Source organism: Festucalex cinctus, chromosome 2 (genome assembly GCF_051991245.1).
Source record: "Festucalex cinctus isolate MCC-2025b chromosome 2, RoL_Fcin_1.0, whole genome shotgun sequence".
NCBI classification, from domain to species: domain Eukaryota; kingdom Metazoa; phylum Chordata; class Actinopteri; order Syngnathiformes; family Syngnathidae; genus Festucalex; species Festucalex cinctus.
The window spans coordinates 13,346,260-13,362,416 of NC_135412.1; the positions used below are offsets into that span (position 1 = coordinate 13,346,260).

The 16,157-nt window shown below is 39.3% G+C and overlaps 1 protein-coding gene across 2 annotated transcripts; it reads left to right on the forward strand.

Annotated features, from left to right (window-relative positions):
- Positions 1-7,012: 7,012 nt before the first annotated feature.
- On the forward strand, positions 7,013-13,958 carry dhh (desert hedgehog signaling molecule). 2 transcript variants are annotated; one of them, XM_077512968.1, is made up of 4 exons: positions 7,013-7,315; positions 7,495-7,851; positions 10,932-11,193; positions 12,500-13,958. In XM_077512968.1, exons 2-4 carry the CDS (start codon positions 7,558-7,560, stop codon positions 13,279-13,281), a joined length of 1,338 nt encoding a protein of 445 aa, XP_077369094.1. In that variant the 5' UTR covers positions 7,013-7,315; positions 7,495-7,557; the 3' UTR covers positions 13,282-13,958. The 2 variants fall into 2 exon arrangements, with proteins under 2 accessions (XP_077369094.1, XP_077369093.1); XM_077512967.1 differs by having other exon boundaries at positions 7,013-7,851.
- Positions 13,959-16,157: the final 2,199 nt, after the last annotated feature.

Genomic DNA, 16,157 nt, shown 5'->3' on the forward strand with positions numbered 1-16,157 from the left:
GTTAAATGATTTTGTTTATTTTTGTTAATGAAAGTAACACGTGCATGTTATCACGTAAGTGTCCAAAAGCTTTGACATCAGCAGAGATGTAAATAATATTTTCATAATTAATTCAATAATTGTGAATAGAAATTTAAACGATTCTGAATTGTCAAAGTGTAATAAGTCAGGTCTTTCGTAAATTTAATAAAATACTTTTAAATTCCAATAGTTTTTTTCCCCCATCAATTTATGGGGGGAAAAAAGACATTGAAATAAATCATTTTTGTGAATCGATTCTCTTAAAAAAAAAAAAAAAAAAAAAAAAAAAAAAAAGATTAAGTTTTAGTTTTAGTTTTACTCAACTACTGTGACTCAGTTATCTATAGTAGGGCTGGGCGATATGGCCAAAAAATAAAATCTCGATATATTTTCACTCATTCAAGATGATTACGATTTTGATAGATTTTAATCTAATAAACCCAACAAACGTTTATTTAAAGGTTTCCTTTATTCAAAAATAATTCCTGTGCAAAATGTTCAGACAACGATAATGTATAACTGATTCTAAATAAGTTTTAACATAAACTTAACATTCATAGTCAGCAAAATTACAACTCACAATATCATCTGGATGTAACAGAACATAAGAACAACATCTACACTGTTACACTACTTACTTACTTTTTGTCTACTGTCTAGCTACTAAATTTGTGTTCATATTTGTTCATTTTAAGCTTTACAACATTTTGACAGCATTCATTAGCCCGTCCATGGCGTTTCCCATTAAGTGTTAGCATTAAGCTAGCAGACTGAAATACAAAGTGGTTGTTGTGAATACACATTGTGCAATTCTCTGTTGTGTTTACAGTAAACATTACCTGGAAGTAGTATTAAGCAGCTTGAATTATCAAAGATTTATTTACTAGCTGTATGATGTTCACTGTCACCTAGGATTTTCTCATCCCGAAATAAGGGACAGGTGCACGGCACGGTGCCATGGTGGTGTGAGCATGATGTGTGAAATCAATGTATATTCTAATTAGATTCGAAATGCACAAAGTTTGTACATTCCCTTTAATCCTTACTGCAGTCCATCATTATGTAACCTCATACAAAACCTCAAAGAAACCACAATTTGCCTCTTTACCTAAAAAAAAAAAAAAAACAGGTGCAAAAGAGGAGCATGACTCACCAAATTTACTTTTTCCATGGAGACTTTCTTACAGGTTTATCCATTCTCTCTTCTTAACCAACCAGACAACACGACACATTATTATTATTATTATTATTATTATTATTTTCTAGCAACTTAAGCAGTATAAGCTGCTACAGCAAATGCACGTGACGATGCCTGATGCCTGTGATTGACTGACAGGTGCTGTGCTTCGTAACATTGCCGTTTTAGCTGATCTAGGACCTGAGTGCGGTTTGCTGTGTTAAGCGCTGATTGTGAAACTTGCCAGCAAGCTAAATTCTCACAGTATTTGTTCATAAATAGTACGAGAATACATCTTGTATTGTTCCCGCTGATACGTTCGCAGCCAACGTATTAAGATTGGCGTTTAGAATGTAGGCGACATGAAGCTGTGACGAAACCAGGAAGTGCTTCTCTCTCTCTGTCTCCAGTTGCCTCTCTTACCTTGCAAGATCTCCACATAACGTCATACCCAGCGACTCATTGTATTGGCTACGAGCAACTTCCTTGTCACTTGTCAACCTACGGGAGCAGCCGTGGTCCAAAAATAGCAAAAATGCCGTTTGCTGCATTTTGTGTAAATATTAAGAATTATTTTACGGGACTTTTGAGGTCCCATATGAGACAAAACAATTCAGCCCAAAATACGGGGCGTCCCAGGTAAAACAGGACAGTTGGCAACCCTACTGTCATCATACAACTCTCATATTTTTTCCTCTTAACTCAAAGCAAAAAATAGCCAAATGGCTCATATCTCGGCAATTTAGAAGTCGGAGAGTGTCCCTCTCCCTGCCAGAAGAATATTAAGCGTACTAAGTGGTGCAATCAAAGGGTTACAGCAGTCCCAATGGGTGACACACAACATTAGACTGGTTGTCAGGCGTATCTTGGACAAGGCAGCATACAGGCTGCTTGTAATGGGATGAGATAGGCTATCTTTATTGTCAAAACATAAGAATGAAGGGGGGTGGTGGGAGAGACAGATTAGCTTTCCTGACAGTGTGTCGTTTGAACTGTATGCCAAAATGAATTAGACGCCGTTGCACCCTCGTTTGTGTGCTCGCAAATGACCAAAGCACTCACAGGAAAAAGGCGAGACTAGCTGGCTAATCGACTGATAATGGCAATCGCACTCTCTGACCAGCATCCTGCGTGCACGCTCGCGGCACGCTTGCTTCACACGGGCTGGCCTGTGGGATTTTTTGGATTGATTGTTTTGTTTTTTGGGGGGCGGGTGAAACATTTATGAATTGTTTTCGGAAATATGTGAACAGATGCTAAATGCGGGGGCGGATTTTGTGACAGGTTCACAAAACAAGGTAGTGCCTCATATGTATCCACTGACAAACGTCTCAACCGCCTTCAACTAATAAGCTTAACTTTCTGTATAGTCGACAAGGCTATTCCCAATTAAAACGCTCAACAAAGTAACGTGAAACACATTTCTGGGCGTGCAACCGAATCAGAATGCACCGCCCTGCCTCTTCCTGCGCTGATAACACAGTGAAAGATGCCGGTGGGCCGAAAGAAAGGATGGGTGTTGGAGCAGTGTCAGATCCTTGACTTTTCTTTCCCCCCGACCCTTCGGGCGGCCTCCATTTGAGGAAATGGAACCTGCGCAGCGTCGATTCAGCTTCGAGAGACAAGACAAACACTTGAGATGTCAAAGCCAGCATTGTTCCAACACATACATTTGATCTTACAACAGGTCCATTCAGTGGAGTCTTTAATATGAGGGGAAAATGGTGGGACAATTACACATAAACATGCCAGGAAAGCTCAAGAAATGTCTATTTATGCGTTCCTAAAAACTTATGCTATGGTCAAATGTAGTGATGGAACATGACGATATCACAATATTGTGGGGAGGTTAGAGAAATAAAAAAAACCCGCTTGCGACCCTGTATAAAAACTCGTTTTTATTTTTTAAAAAGAGCTCTTTGTGTTTTTGTACATAACAGCGGTGACAAAGAAATAAAGTTAGGCAGTCATTTTATTGTCATGCCTGTTGGCTCAGTGGCGCAAAGCATCATGGTCTATGTAGTTCAGAATGTGTGAATGTGTTCAGCTGATGCTGTCATATTTTTTAATGTGTGCAGGAACTCGTTTCATTTCCTTTCATGGCAATTAAAAGGGATACTTGACTCATTGAGCCATTTTCAGTCGTAAAAAGTTAGTATTTTGTCCAGAATGAATTTAATAACTACAATTTTCTGCGATTGGCTGGCAATGAGTCCAGGCATTACCCCGTCTACTGCCTAAAGCCAGCTGAGATAGGCTCCAGCACCCAGGAATAAGCGGTCAAGAAAATGGATGGATGGATGGAACTACATTTTTTATATGCAATTAATACTTTTTTAAAAACTAATTTTCCTACTTGCTGTCGACATCACCTGTGCTGAGGAAGTAGGTAACGACCAATCATGGCTCACCTGTTTTCTGGGTTTGATCAGCAAACTGAGCCATGATTGGTCATTACCTACTTCCTCAGCACAAGTGATGTCATCTTCAGTCGACAGCAAGTGGAAAAATCAGTTTTTAAGGTATTAATTCTAATGAAATATAATGACGTTATGAAATTAATTCTGTACAAAATATTAACTTTTTTTTACTTCTGAAAATGGTTCAATGTGTCAAGTATCCCTTTAACATGGGTCTTAAACATCCATGGCCAAAACATGCCTAATTAAAATTAACTGCATTTAACAAACTAACCACCAGAGGGTGCTTGAACTGCACACTTAGAAAAAAATGTTTTTACAGATGTGCTACTATTAATATTGTTGCATGACGACGGCGATATTGTGGCAATTTCAATTTGGCGATATCGATATTGCCGTTATCATGACATTCCTAGTCACATGTGGGGGAGAACATAATAGTTACTGTCTCAACTTGGGAAAAAAGCTACAGCTAAGTTAGTGACACTTTCAAACAAGTATGGAGTATGGCAAAAGTAACTCATAAAAAAACCCAATAATTTTACAGGTACAAATCATGCCTTTTACAGATAAAAAATTATATTTCTTTCTACAGGTACAATTTTGTTTTTTTACGAGTTACTTTTGCACCATATTTAAATCCATATTTAACTCCATAAACAAGATCTCAATGTCACATGAACTGCAAATTAACATAGGCTTGGGTAATTAAAAAAACAAAACAAAAAAACATTTTTGTTAAGTTGCCAGGCAGATTTTGTATAGCCACATCAGAAGAAAATGTCTCTGGTGTTTATTTGTATGTGTTCATTTTGTAAGTGACATTCAAACATTGTTTGAAACATATTAGTAATGTTTTAAATTGTGAAGTAAATGTGTAATATGGCATTACACATTTACTTCACAATTTAAAATCGTCTCTAAATGTTTGATGTTTTTGGGGGGGCAGAATGCTGTAAAGAGAGGATAAAGGGTTGTTTTGTTTTTGTTTTTTTGTTTTTTTTGCTGCTTTGTGTTGCAATCTTCAGACACTCCATCACTTGAGTGAAGTGGGGGGAAAATGGAGCACTTAGGGTACTGCAATGTAAACTTCTTACGTTTAACTTCCAATAGAATCTTAATGGAAAGTTTCTAACCACTTGATTTTTATACTGGGTATGATTTTTACAATTTGTTCAAACTTTAACACCAAACAAACAAGTAATTGCCACTGCATCGCCACAAAAACTGTTTTAGGACAGTAATGCCAAAGTGTTACATGGCTAACCGGTTGAAGAGAGATGTCATTTTCCTTCATGTGGCTTTGCAGGAAGCTCAGGCAGTCACCCAGTCATGTACTCCCATCCTGAAACGGGGGAGTAAAAAGTTCAGACGATGCAGAAAACGGCAACATGGGGGGAGGCAGAAGGACTGGGCGCCAAAATAAAATAAAAAAACAACAATTTTCTTTCCATCTCCATGCCACAGATGCTCGCTTGCTTCCTTTCCCCCCATTCATGTAACATTCTCAAATTGCTTTGATGAAACATGTCGACACGGTGAAGATGTAAACGTTACTATTTTATTGTTGTCCGAGTCATGCCCTGCGTTTGTCATGGAGACCGATATCTCTCATCTGTGCTGCCTGCGCCAGACTTGTGCTCGGCCTTGTTTATTCATTAAGACAGGAAAATGCCATTTCACCCTGCCACCCCTCCCTACAACATCCTGGGATCTTCTGGAACCTTCCCCCAGCTAGGATGCTTGTCTGCGACCTTTGGTGACCTTCGCAAAAGCGCGGCAACCGATGCACATGAGGAATTAGGTTGTCGTGGATGGATGGATGGACGGACAAATAAATAAATAAATAAATAAATAAATAATCGGGGTTGAAGAATACAGGTCCAGGAAGTAACCCTGAAATAGCTTTAGCCACAGGTGGAAATGAGCTAGTTTGCCTGCCAGTTGACTAGAAGCACCTGTGGCTAAAGCTAAGCTGTTTCAGGGTTTTGTTTCTGGACCTGGATTTTCCAATCCTGTAGATCAGTTAGTCATGTAGAAATTGCTGTTGCTTGATGGCTTTGTTATTTATTAGTAAATGATGATGAAAGACGTGATCCAGCACTTGACACATGGTGGCTAAACCAGCAGATGCTAAAAGGATGCTAACAGATGCTAACTAGCAGATGCCTCCCACTGCACACACACAATGGAAAACTAACTTTGATGATGCCTCAGAAGATGAATTGTAAGCTCAATGTGATATTTAAAGCTGAGGCTGATTCATCTGTTGAGAGGTCCATCCATCCATTTTCTTAACCGCTTACTCCGCACCAGGGTTGGGGGGGGGCTGGAGCCTATTCCAGTCAACTTCGGGCAGTAGGCGGTGGACAGCCTGAACTGGTTGCCAACCAATTGCAGTGTTGAGAGGTCAAACTTCCTAAACTTTTAAAGGGTTCAAATCTCGGATGATGTCCTTACCTGCTATTGGAATTGACTTTCCAGTGATCTTTTAATAGTTTCTGAAAATTTTGGGCTCAATATCTCTTTACTAAGGTGGTTATGGACATTTGAAAAGTACCAGTACCAAAACTTTAAATCTGCAGATTTTTGAGGTACGTCCATGTATTATTTATCATTTTAAAGGGAAGTAAGTGTAGAATTAAAATATGTGAATCTCTCTCTTTTTTTTTTCCTTTTGTTTTTCAGACACATGAGGACCCTTTTGCCAGAGCCAGTCACAAATGTCCAGCAGTGAATGAGTTAAAAACACATTACAAATATACATATATATATATATATATATATATATATATATATATATATATATATATATATATATATATATATATATATATATATATATATATATATATATATATTTTAATCTTTTTTGAGAGGGAGTCTGGAACGGATTAATGGCATTTCCATTCATTTCAGTAGGGGAAGATAATTTGATACATACAAATTCAACCCGTACAGTATCCGGTCGCAGATGTCAGATGAGTCTTGGGACTGCAAATGATTGCACTCTCCTCCTTTATGGCATTTTTATCAGACACATTTAATGGCTCTCCCAGCTATTGTTCTGAGATGGATAAAAATAAAGATGTTGTTTTTGAGTGTTTTCAGCAGAAAGGTCTTTGGGGGCAGTAACTTGGTTCCTCAAACACGGGAAGTAAGAGAGACTTTTCGGGGTGTCAAGGCTGGACACTTGTTTTCTCGGCATGACCTTAACTTTCAAGTCCTATTAATAACACGCGCTTGATTTGACCTGTTTTTCCTGGTTATTGATTGATGATCCAAAAGTGCATTTGAACTTCTACGCCTCATTTGTCTTCGCAGTTGGATGCGAGCAAAGTGGCCAGAGCGTCCTGATCTGATACGACTGAAATGTGAGTGAGAGAGGATAACGTGGGTGGAGTGGTGTCATTGTGTTAACACAAGCAGACTAATCATATGTCCTTTCAAAGTTTGAATTGGAGGCGTGTGCTGCCCTGGCGCAGCGGGAGCGCGCAGAGAGGAAGGGAGGGCAATCTGCTCCGGGCTCTAATAAGACCCAATGGCTACTGCAAGGTGGCCAGGAGCGCCGCAACTCAGCAGGAGCGCACGCGGGGCCAAGAAGAGGAGGATGACAGCGTGACGGTCGGACTTTAGTGTGCGTGAGGTGGATTTGCGCGGGGACTACAGAGGAGCAAAAGCTGTCGCAACCAGACAGGTACAAGATGAAGATGACTTTAAGTGCGCAGGTGGCTTTAAATCAGCTAATACGCATGAGTACAACCTTTCTAATGAACCCTGTGGGAATATAGTTTTTAGAAGCTGATGATCTTGTGCTTTTCAGTTTGAATGAAACCAAAAGGATGTCCTAACACTAATTGACTTTTGATGCTCAAGCTGTCAGTGTTTTGGAATGGACCCGGCCTGCACTTCCCCCACCTGAACCATCAAGCCTCCCCAATGAAGCAGCCCACCCGGCTCGGCCTGCTCGGCCTGTGGACCTGCCTGTGCCTGGCCGAGGGATGCGGGCCGGGCCCGGGCTATGGCGTTCGCTCCAGGCCCAGGAAACTCTCACCCATGCACTACAAGCAGTTTTTCCCCAACTTCTCTGAGAACAACCTGGGGGCCAGCGGGAGGGCCGAGGGCAAGATCACCAGGAACTCGGAGCGTTTCAATGAACTGGTGTGCAACTACAACCCAGATATTGTCTTCAAAGATGAAGAGAACACCAATGCGGATCGCTTCATGACTAAGGTAGGACTGACTGTGGTGTTTGCTTCCATTAATTTGCCCTCGCACGCCTACTGTATACTGCTTTACACCAATCAAATAAATCACGCACCTTCATTCATTGTTTGCCGTTTGACCTTGCCCAGCTAGCGCAAACAAATTTCCCCTCCCTCTTCTAAAGATAAGAAAAACAAATTCAACACTCCCTCATAAGAGGCCGAAAACACCATTCAGGAACACGCAACAGCATTTCATCTTTAATCAAAAACCTTGTTATTGGGGATACTACTAACAGGTGCACCAAATAACCCAATATGGGCTTCTGAGCCCAAACTCGATTTCCCACGCATCAACAGATGCGACACTTCCCACTCCAGTGATGCTTTGGCTTTTTTTTTTTTTTTTTTTTAAACTTGTTTAGGCTATAAATCTGTGTGATGAATATCAGTGGTTGTGATGTGTGCCCTTCTCATGCCCACTTTTGAGTGTCAATGTGTGCGTGCCCCTCTTTTGCCCAAATGTGAAAGACGTTCATTGTGCGTCACTCGGAGAGAGGTCGCCTATACGGAATTCCCGCCTGCTGAAGTAATGGCACCGTTGGAAAAGCCACTATTGTAGTTGTGACAATGAAACGCCTCTCTTCAATGGCTTTGGGAGGAAAATGTATCTAGTTTGCTTTCTGTCCCTCTCGTTCTCACCCTTTACTGTCACATTCCAAAGTGCATGCCAATACATTTTCCCATATGCCTAGCGCATATAGTGGCGCTCTCTCCCATGCCCAGATCCCTTTCTCACGTAGCTTTTTTTTCTTTTCACGATTCTTTCCTTAGCTTCTAGGCAAATGTTGTTTGGTCACTTAAAGTCTGCAAGGCCTTGAAGGCCCACAGGAGGACTAGGAGTCACAATTCTGATCAAATGAAACTCTGGCTTGTAACAAAGACAGTAAATGGCCTTGATTATTCTGTCACGCTGTTGAAAAAGGCAAAGGAATGTGGCAAACTTGCTACTGTAGCCCTGTCTCATATCCTGATTTTGAGGAGGGAGAGGAGGATTTTATGCACCAGAAGACAAACGATTATAACATTGTAGAAGATAGTGTTGAAATGAGTGCAATAGAGTCAAATTCTCTATGGTCACACTTGAAAGTAGAAAGCTCAATTCTCTAAGGTCAAGTCCAAGTCAAGTCTTTGACCCACGAGTCCAAGACTTTAGTTCCAAGTCCAAGTCAAGTCTCTGACCACGAGTCATTTGGAGTACAGAGTACACAACAGAGACTCATAATGGTTACAAGTCCCAAAAGAAGAGTCCGAATCAAGACTTGAGTCTTTGGTGGACGTGTCTAGTCGAGTTGCAAGTCTTAAAAAAAATAATAAAAAATAAATAAATAAAAATAGTGACTTCAGTCTCTGACGAGTTTGACGCCAAGTCTCGAATCCCCATTTCTGCTTGAAAGTGCTGAGGTGTAACAAATGTTTTGTTTTTTTTAAACAAAAAAAACCTTGCTCTCGGAAGATGAATTCTCACGGTATTTTGTTCGGTTCTGACCAATCACAGAGCGACATTGTGTTTGGGGGCGGGATATGCAACTGTGACGAAACCAGGAAGCCAGGGCCGACGCCGGAGCTAACAAACAAACCTAACATGGACGAATGGACACTGCAATTAATTCTGTTCTCGCAGAATTACTCACCGTTTCCTTGCTGAATGTTGAACAGTGAGGGGCGCTTCGTGCATTTCTAGCTGGTAAGATGTTCGTGCTTTTCCCCCCTTCGGCATGAACGGAGATGACATTTTCAACCGTGGCTGTGATTGATTACAACAAACGTGTAGAATGTCGCATCGTCCAATCAGTTCGAATTATTGTAGAGAATGTCCCGCCTTTTCCTGACGAAATTGCAGGTGGAGAGGGGCTATTGCCAGGTTAGCTGAAGTGCGCAATGAACCCACATAGCATCATTCCCCATCTTAGTAAATAATATCAAGTGTATAAGACATTTGTGCTTGAGAGCTCTCCAAACGCGCGTACCCACTATACACAGCACAGAAAATCATAATCAGCCCGTATTCATAATGATGTTATTTAGCTGAAACAAACAAAAAGCAATTGATCTAAGGCAAACCAATTACGAGGGTACAACACCCACTGTGTGTGCACGTGTGTCTAGGAGTGCAACAAATGTTCCATTCAACACATTTACGGTTCTTGTTATGGGTTAGAACTATGAAAGCAACAAAGTGAAATGAATACCTAGGTTAATACATATTTCCATATGACTTTTTTCACTAAGTAATAAAAATATGCATTACAAAATACTAGATTTGTTGCTCCAATGTATGTAAAGGCAAGCAACCATAAGTACCACTACCAGTGCAGTTCAATGCAGTACTAAATTCACAGCAGCTTCAGTCACAGTTAAGAAACTTCTTAGCGCCCTCATGTGTACAAAAGGAGGAATATGTCATATGCTCCTTGATACCATTAGATTTACTATTTGCGGTGTTTGCCTTTCCCTATCTTTCACTGAACCAATGCAGCCATTTTAATTTAAAATCTACTGGCAAACACCAAACAAAAAGTCACAAAAGAATGAATGCTGATGATCTTGTCTCATTTACTCTCAATATAGTGTGGAATATGGACCTGTTTGGACGCAAGGCTGATACTCGCAGGAAGCCATGACTTTTATTCTGGTGTGAATGGCAACAGTAGACAGGTTTATTCGCCCTACAGTACTTTTTAATTAAAAAAAGGGGGGGTTGGGGGGGGGGGGGGGCAAATTAAATGAAATTTGATGAGCATTCATGGTGTACTAATGTGCCACTACCACGCAATGTTGGGAATAAATTGTTATCGAGTATGGAGTGGGCGAACTTTTAAGCTCAAGGGCCACATTTGAGTTTTCACAACAGAGAGCTGGCCCAGGTCAATCCGAGATGGAAAATACAATAAGAATTGTAAAATGCATTATTTATCATTTCATTTGAATAGTTAACAAAATATAAAAAACAAAAATGTTAACAGAACTGTATGTAAAATATGTCTAATAACATGCTGATGATTTCGACTCCGGATACACCCCCACTGTGTTTGATTCTTATTCTAGCGCTGCAAGGAATGTTTGAACAGGCTGGCGATCGCAGTGATGAACCAGTGGCCAGGGGTGCACCTCCGGGTGACAGAGGCCTGGGACGAAGATGGTCATCATCCTGCGGGATCGCTGCACTATGAAGGTCGAGCTGTGGACATCACGACCGACGACAGAGACACGGACAAATACGGATTGCTCGCCCAGCTGGCTGTGGAGGCGGGCTTCGACTGGGTCCACTACGAGTCCAAATATCACATCCACTGCTCTGTAAAAGCTGGTAAGATCACATCTGTGCTGAAAACACTGTCTTCGGGTAGAATGCTTCAGTGAATACACCTCGGACAGGGGTTTGCAACCTGGGGTTGTGGAGCGACATGTGGCTCTTCGGTCCCTCCCCTGTGGCTCCTTGTGGATCTCTAAATAAATAAATACATCCATTTTCTTAACCGCTTACTCCTCACAAGGGTTGCGTGGGTACTGGAGCCTATCCCAGCCGGCTTCGGGCAGCAGGCGGGGTACACCCTTAACTGGTTGCCAGCCAATCACAGCAACTAAATAAATACATAAATAAGCAAATAAATGAATAAATAAAAACAACTATAGTAAAAAAAAAAAAAGGTTGTATATATATTTTTTATTTTTTAAATAAAAAATGTCTTTGAATGAATTAATTATTTAGATTAAAAAAAGGAATGATTAAATTTTTTTTAAAGTGTCAGTCCGAATTTGGAAGTTATAAGAAAGAGAGACAAAAGGTAGATGACTAAGTTAAAAATAAATCATTAAAAATGTCCACAAATCAGAAAATTATCATAAGATGTACACAAAATTGGCAAAAAGGTCAGAAAGTTTATTTTTATTTTTTAAAAAAGGTGAAAAAGAAAACGTTCAAAAAGCAACAATAAAATGTCTAAGAACGAAAGTACAAAGACAGAAAATTCCCATAAAATGTCCTTGCAATTGACAAAAAAGTAAAATAAATAAATAAATAACTTAATTAATAAAAAAAAAACATTCATTCATTCAAAAAAGAAAGTAAAAAAAGAAAATGTTCAAAAATAAATGTCCAAAACCAAAACAAATCCCCAAAATTACAATAAAATGTACACATTTTTTTAAATGTCAGAAAATTAATAGCAAAAAGGCAGGAAAATTTAAAAAAACAAAAAAACAACACAAAAAAACACTAAAATGTCCAGGAAAGGAAGAAGAGAGGCAGAAAATTATCATATGTCCATAACATTGTCAAAAATGTCAGAATTTGACAGAAAAGTCTAAAAATGTATGAAAACTAAGTTTAAAAAGTAAAAGCATTGGAATCTGCACATTTTTTGTTATGGTGCAGCTCTAATTGGCTCTTGGGCCCATACTACATTAGAATAACACTAACACACTGTTTCGTTCGTCATAATGATCAAATAATGATCTTTTTGTCTAAAATGGCTCTTTTGAAAGTTAAGATCGCTGACCCCAGACAAGGTAGTACAATCTCTTAGATGATTTGCTCTTTATGATTGACCTTTAAGGCCTTTTTCCAGAAGATTTTGATTCAACTCTTCATGTTCTTTTGTTTCTTTCTGCAGATCACTCAGTTGCGGTGGAAAAAGGAGGCTGTTTCCCAGGCTGGGCCCGGGTGACTGTTGCTGGAGGAAGTCAGAAGAGCATGTCATCACTAACTCCTGGGGACAAAGTGATGGCCATGTCTATGACAGGTCAAATAGTATTTAGCTCCGTCCTGTTTTTTCTACATCGGGATCAGGAAGCCCGGGTCACTGTTCTGTCTCTGGAGACAGAAGACGGCCATAGAATGGCCGTCACGCCACATCACCTGGTATTCTTAGACCTCGACTGCACACTTGACAATAGTAAGTACCAAGCTCGGTTCGCCAGTAGAGCCAGAGCCCAGAACTGCGTTTTGATCCACACAGCAGACGGTCAGATACATCCGTCTCGAATCAGTTCCGTTTCAGTGCAAGAGACCACGGGAGTGTATGCACCGTTGACAGAAGATGGAACTTTGTTTGTGGACGGGGTGCTCGTGTCCAGCTACGCGCTGGTGGAGGGGCACATGCTGGCGCACTGGGCGTTCGGACCTCTGCGACTCATCTCCTTATTCGAGCGCCGATTTTGGGGGGGAAGCACAGCACAAGAGCAGACGACTTGCACAAACACAACCTCGCTTCATTGTAACACATGTTTCTACGTGAGTAATAGTTCTCATATCAGACATCAGGATGTGAATGGAGCTCAAAGAATGGAAATGAAAGAGATACTCAATCGTAAGACATCAAACGTGCACTGGTATGCTCGAGTTTTGTACAGTGTGGGGTCTATCATTTTAGACTCTAATTCTTTTCATCCTTAAAATTGTAGATTTTTTTTTTTTTTTTTTACAGCATAACTAACATTTTTCTTTACTTGTCTGTGCACTGGATTATATGTAATTATTCTTTTGAATATGGACATTTTTTCACACGCATTAGATTTTTTTGTCAAATCAATAGATTTTATATTTTTGTACTATCTGAAATGTAATATATGTTTCATATTTTAATAATTGCACTGGATATATTTTTGTCTTCACATTTTGTCATCAAATATTAAAATGTAATTTAACGACGTAATAATGTTTTGTTGTTTTTAACAACAAAGTAGAATGGTTAGCCGAGCTGCTGCATCACACTGGCAAATCATATCTGTGTGCCTTCCTCCTTCTTTTCTAGTAGTTGGTTTGTAAACTAACGGCATTCAGAAACGGGGGTTGATACTGGATTGACGGTGGCTAGATGTTAAGTGTGCTGCCGCCATCTAGTGTTTGGGGTCTGTAGCACACTCGCATCTCAAACTGCTTGTACATCAAGACAAAATAATAATAATAATAATAATAAAAGGTCATTAAGGCTTGTATATAAAAAAAAAGCTCATAACTCAGGGCAGTCATATCTCAAGGCATCACTGTAGATAAAATTTTAATAGTTTATTTCTCAGAAGATATGCTTACATTCTTAAGTTTTAAAGGGATACTTGACTCATTGAGCCATTTTCAGCAGTAAAAAGTTACTATTTTGTCCAGAATTAACTTGATAACTTCATTATTTTTCATGTATAATTAGTACATTTAAAAAGTACTTTTTTTTTTTTTTTTTTTTTTGCTTTCAACTGATGATGACATCAATTGTGCTGAGGAAGTAGGTAACGAGCAATCATTGCTCATTTTCTGACCAAACCCAGAAAACAGGTGAGCCATGATTGGTCATTACCTACTTCCTCAGCACAGGTGATATTATCAGTTGACATCAAGTAGAAAAAGTACTTTTTAAAGGTATTGTACATGAAAAATAATGAAGCTACCACATTAATTATAGGAAAAAAAACCAACTTTTTACTGCTGAAAATGGCTCAATGAGTCAAGTATCCCTTTAAATACAGAATTTAGTTCAGGCTTTTGTACTTAAGTACATTTTTCAGGTATGTACTGGAGTATTTATTTTATTTTTTTAATTTATATTCCTTACATTTGACATTATAGAGCTGTGCTTTTTGCTAATTATTTTGTCAAAAAAAGAATGCCACTTTTATTAACCTCTGCAGTTGATGACACATGATAAAAAAAAAATAAAAAATAAAAAACTGAAAATGGAGTGAGGAAGTCAATCACTGTTGAGAGTTTAATTGATTGAAATGTTGGAGATTTACAGTAATAGATCTTACGAAATATAAACTATGGCGCATTTATGGCAATAATTACCTCGAATAATGCGCCCTTGTTTATCAATCTATGCCAGCGATCTGTACTGACAGGCAGAACAATTTAAATGCTTTTCCGCTAGATAGCATAAGATTCCATTAACCTATCTGTTGCCATTCATACAACAGAATTACTTATCATCAATGACAATTATTCCAATATACGATATGCATCCACTATCCAGGCTCAATAAAGGTTGGTAAACACGGTCTCGACCACATTGTATAACGCTTCCTTCTTGCAGCTACCACTTTTTCAACACTGAGCTCTTAATTAGCAGAATTGATTCACATGTAATGATAAGCAGTACTTTTACATGGACTGTACATTTTCATTTGTAGTTGAAAAATGACTTTTACTAAGCGGATAAAAATCAGAAGAAAAAAACCCACGTAGGCCTATGTGCAGAACCTAATCTTGTGCAGATAGATTAGGTTACATTATACATACTGACATGACGACTTTCATGTGGCACACATGCCACACTAAAAATAATGCGCTGGAATACCAATAGAGTAAGAAAAATGAAAACACACCTGACCTAATAATAATAATAATAATAATAAGAAGAATGATAAAGAACATGGGAGACCCAAATTCTGTCCACATCCTCCTGTTTCATGCTCTGTTGTAAACATCTGTGGAGGTATTCTAAGGGATTATCCTTGAGATGCAGGAGGCAGATGGGAAGAGAGTCACTCTGCTGGCCGACGAATGGGAGGAATCGGGCGCCCTTAATACCACCCTCTATTTACAGCCATTGGCCAATCAGCCTGTCCTCCAACCAGTCTCGCCCCCCCTAAAAAAAAAATAATCTAATCCAATTTTGCTAAAGCTGAATGGGGAGTTAACTAATCCTGTGCAGAGGCCTAGTAACAACCTATTTTCAAAATGAAAACCTGCACACATCATGCACTTATATATCATGTATGAATGACAGTACCACTCTGGCGGTGGCCTCCTCAGACCATTTTTACACTTCCGTTTTGAGACTGCAACATTTTTCATTAACAAAGTGGGATGATAAAGGAGCTTGTTATTGGCTGTACAGATTAAAGACTTTTAAATCCCATTTGAAGTGACCGGTCAGATATTAGGGTCACACAGAGGTCAGTGGCAGTGTCAAAATGCAAATCAATCACCCCCTGCAGCAGGTGCTGATGCTGGTCAGTTGCTTATTTTATTGTATTTACAGCAATATTACTTATCAGTATTATTATCAAAGTCGCCTGTAGTCCAGATGAAATAATAAAAAAAAAAAGACGAACCAACATGCATATAACAATTAGATTTGGCTGTTTGTGGAAGGTGATGTGCAGTCATACCGGAACATAATCTATAAAACTATTCTCAGAATTGGTGAGCATTAATTTTGCTGTCAAGCAAGGGTGTAACAACTACATAATTGTAGCTTTTATTTGTTGTTTTATGATTTCAGCCAAACGCACCCTACATGCAACCGAGCATGATCATTGTAAATAAATCATCCTTAC

What these genes read in the sequence shown, in the direction of transcription:
- dhh (XM_077512967.1), top strand. Translation starts at nt 7,486, where the DNA reads ATGCTCAAGCTGTCAGTGTTTTGGAATGGACCCGGCCTGCACTTCCCC. An exon ending in CGGATCGCTTCATGACTAAG is followed by an intron (nt 7,852 to 10,931) that starts GTAGGACTGACT and finishes TTCTTATTCTAG; the next exon opens with CGCTGCAAGGAATGTTTGAA. An exon ending in CCACTGCTCTGTAAAAGCTG is followed by an intron (nt 11,194 to 12,499) that starts GTAAGATCACAT and finishes TTCTTTCTGCAG; the next exon opens with ATCACTCAGTTGCGGTGGAA.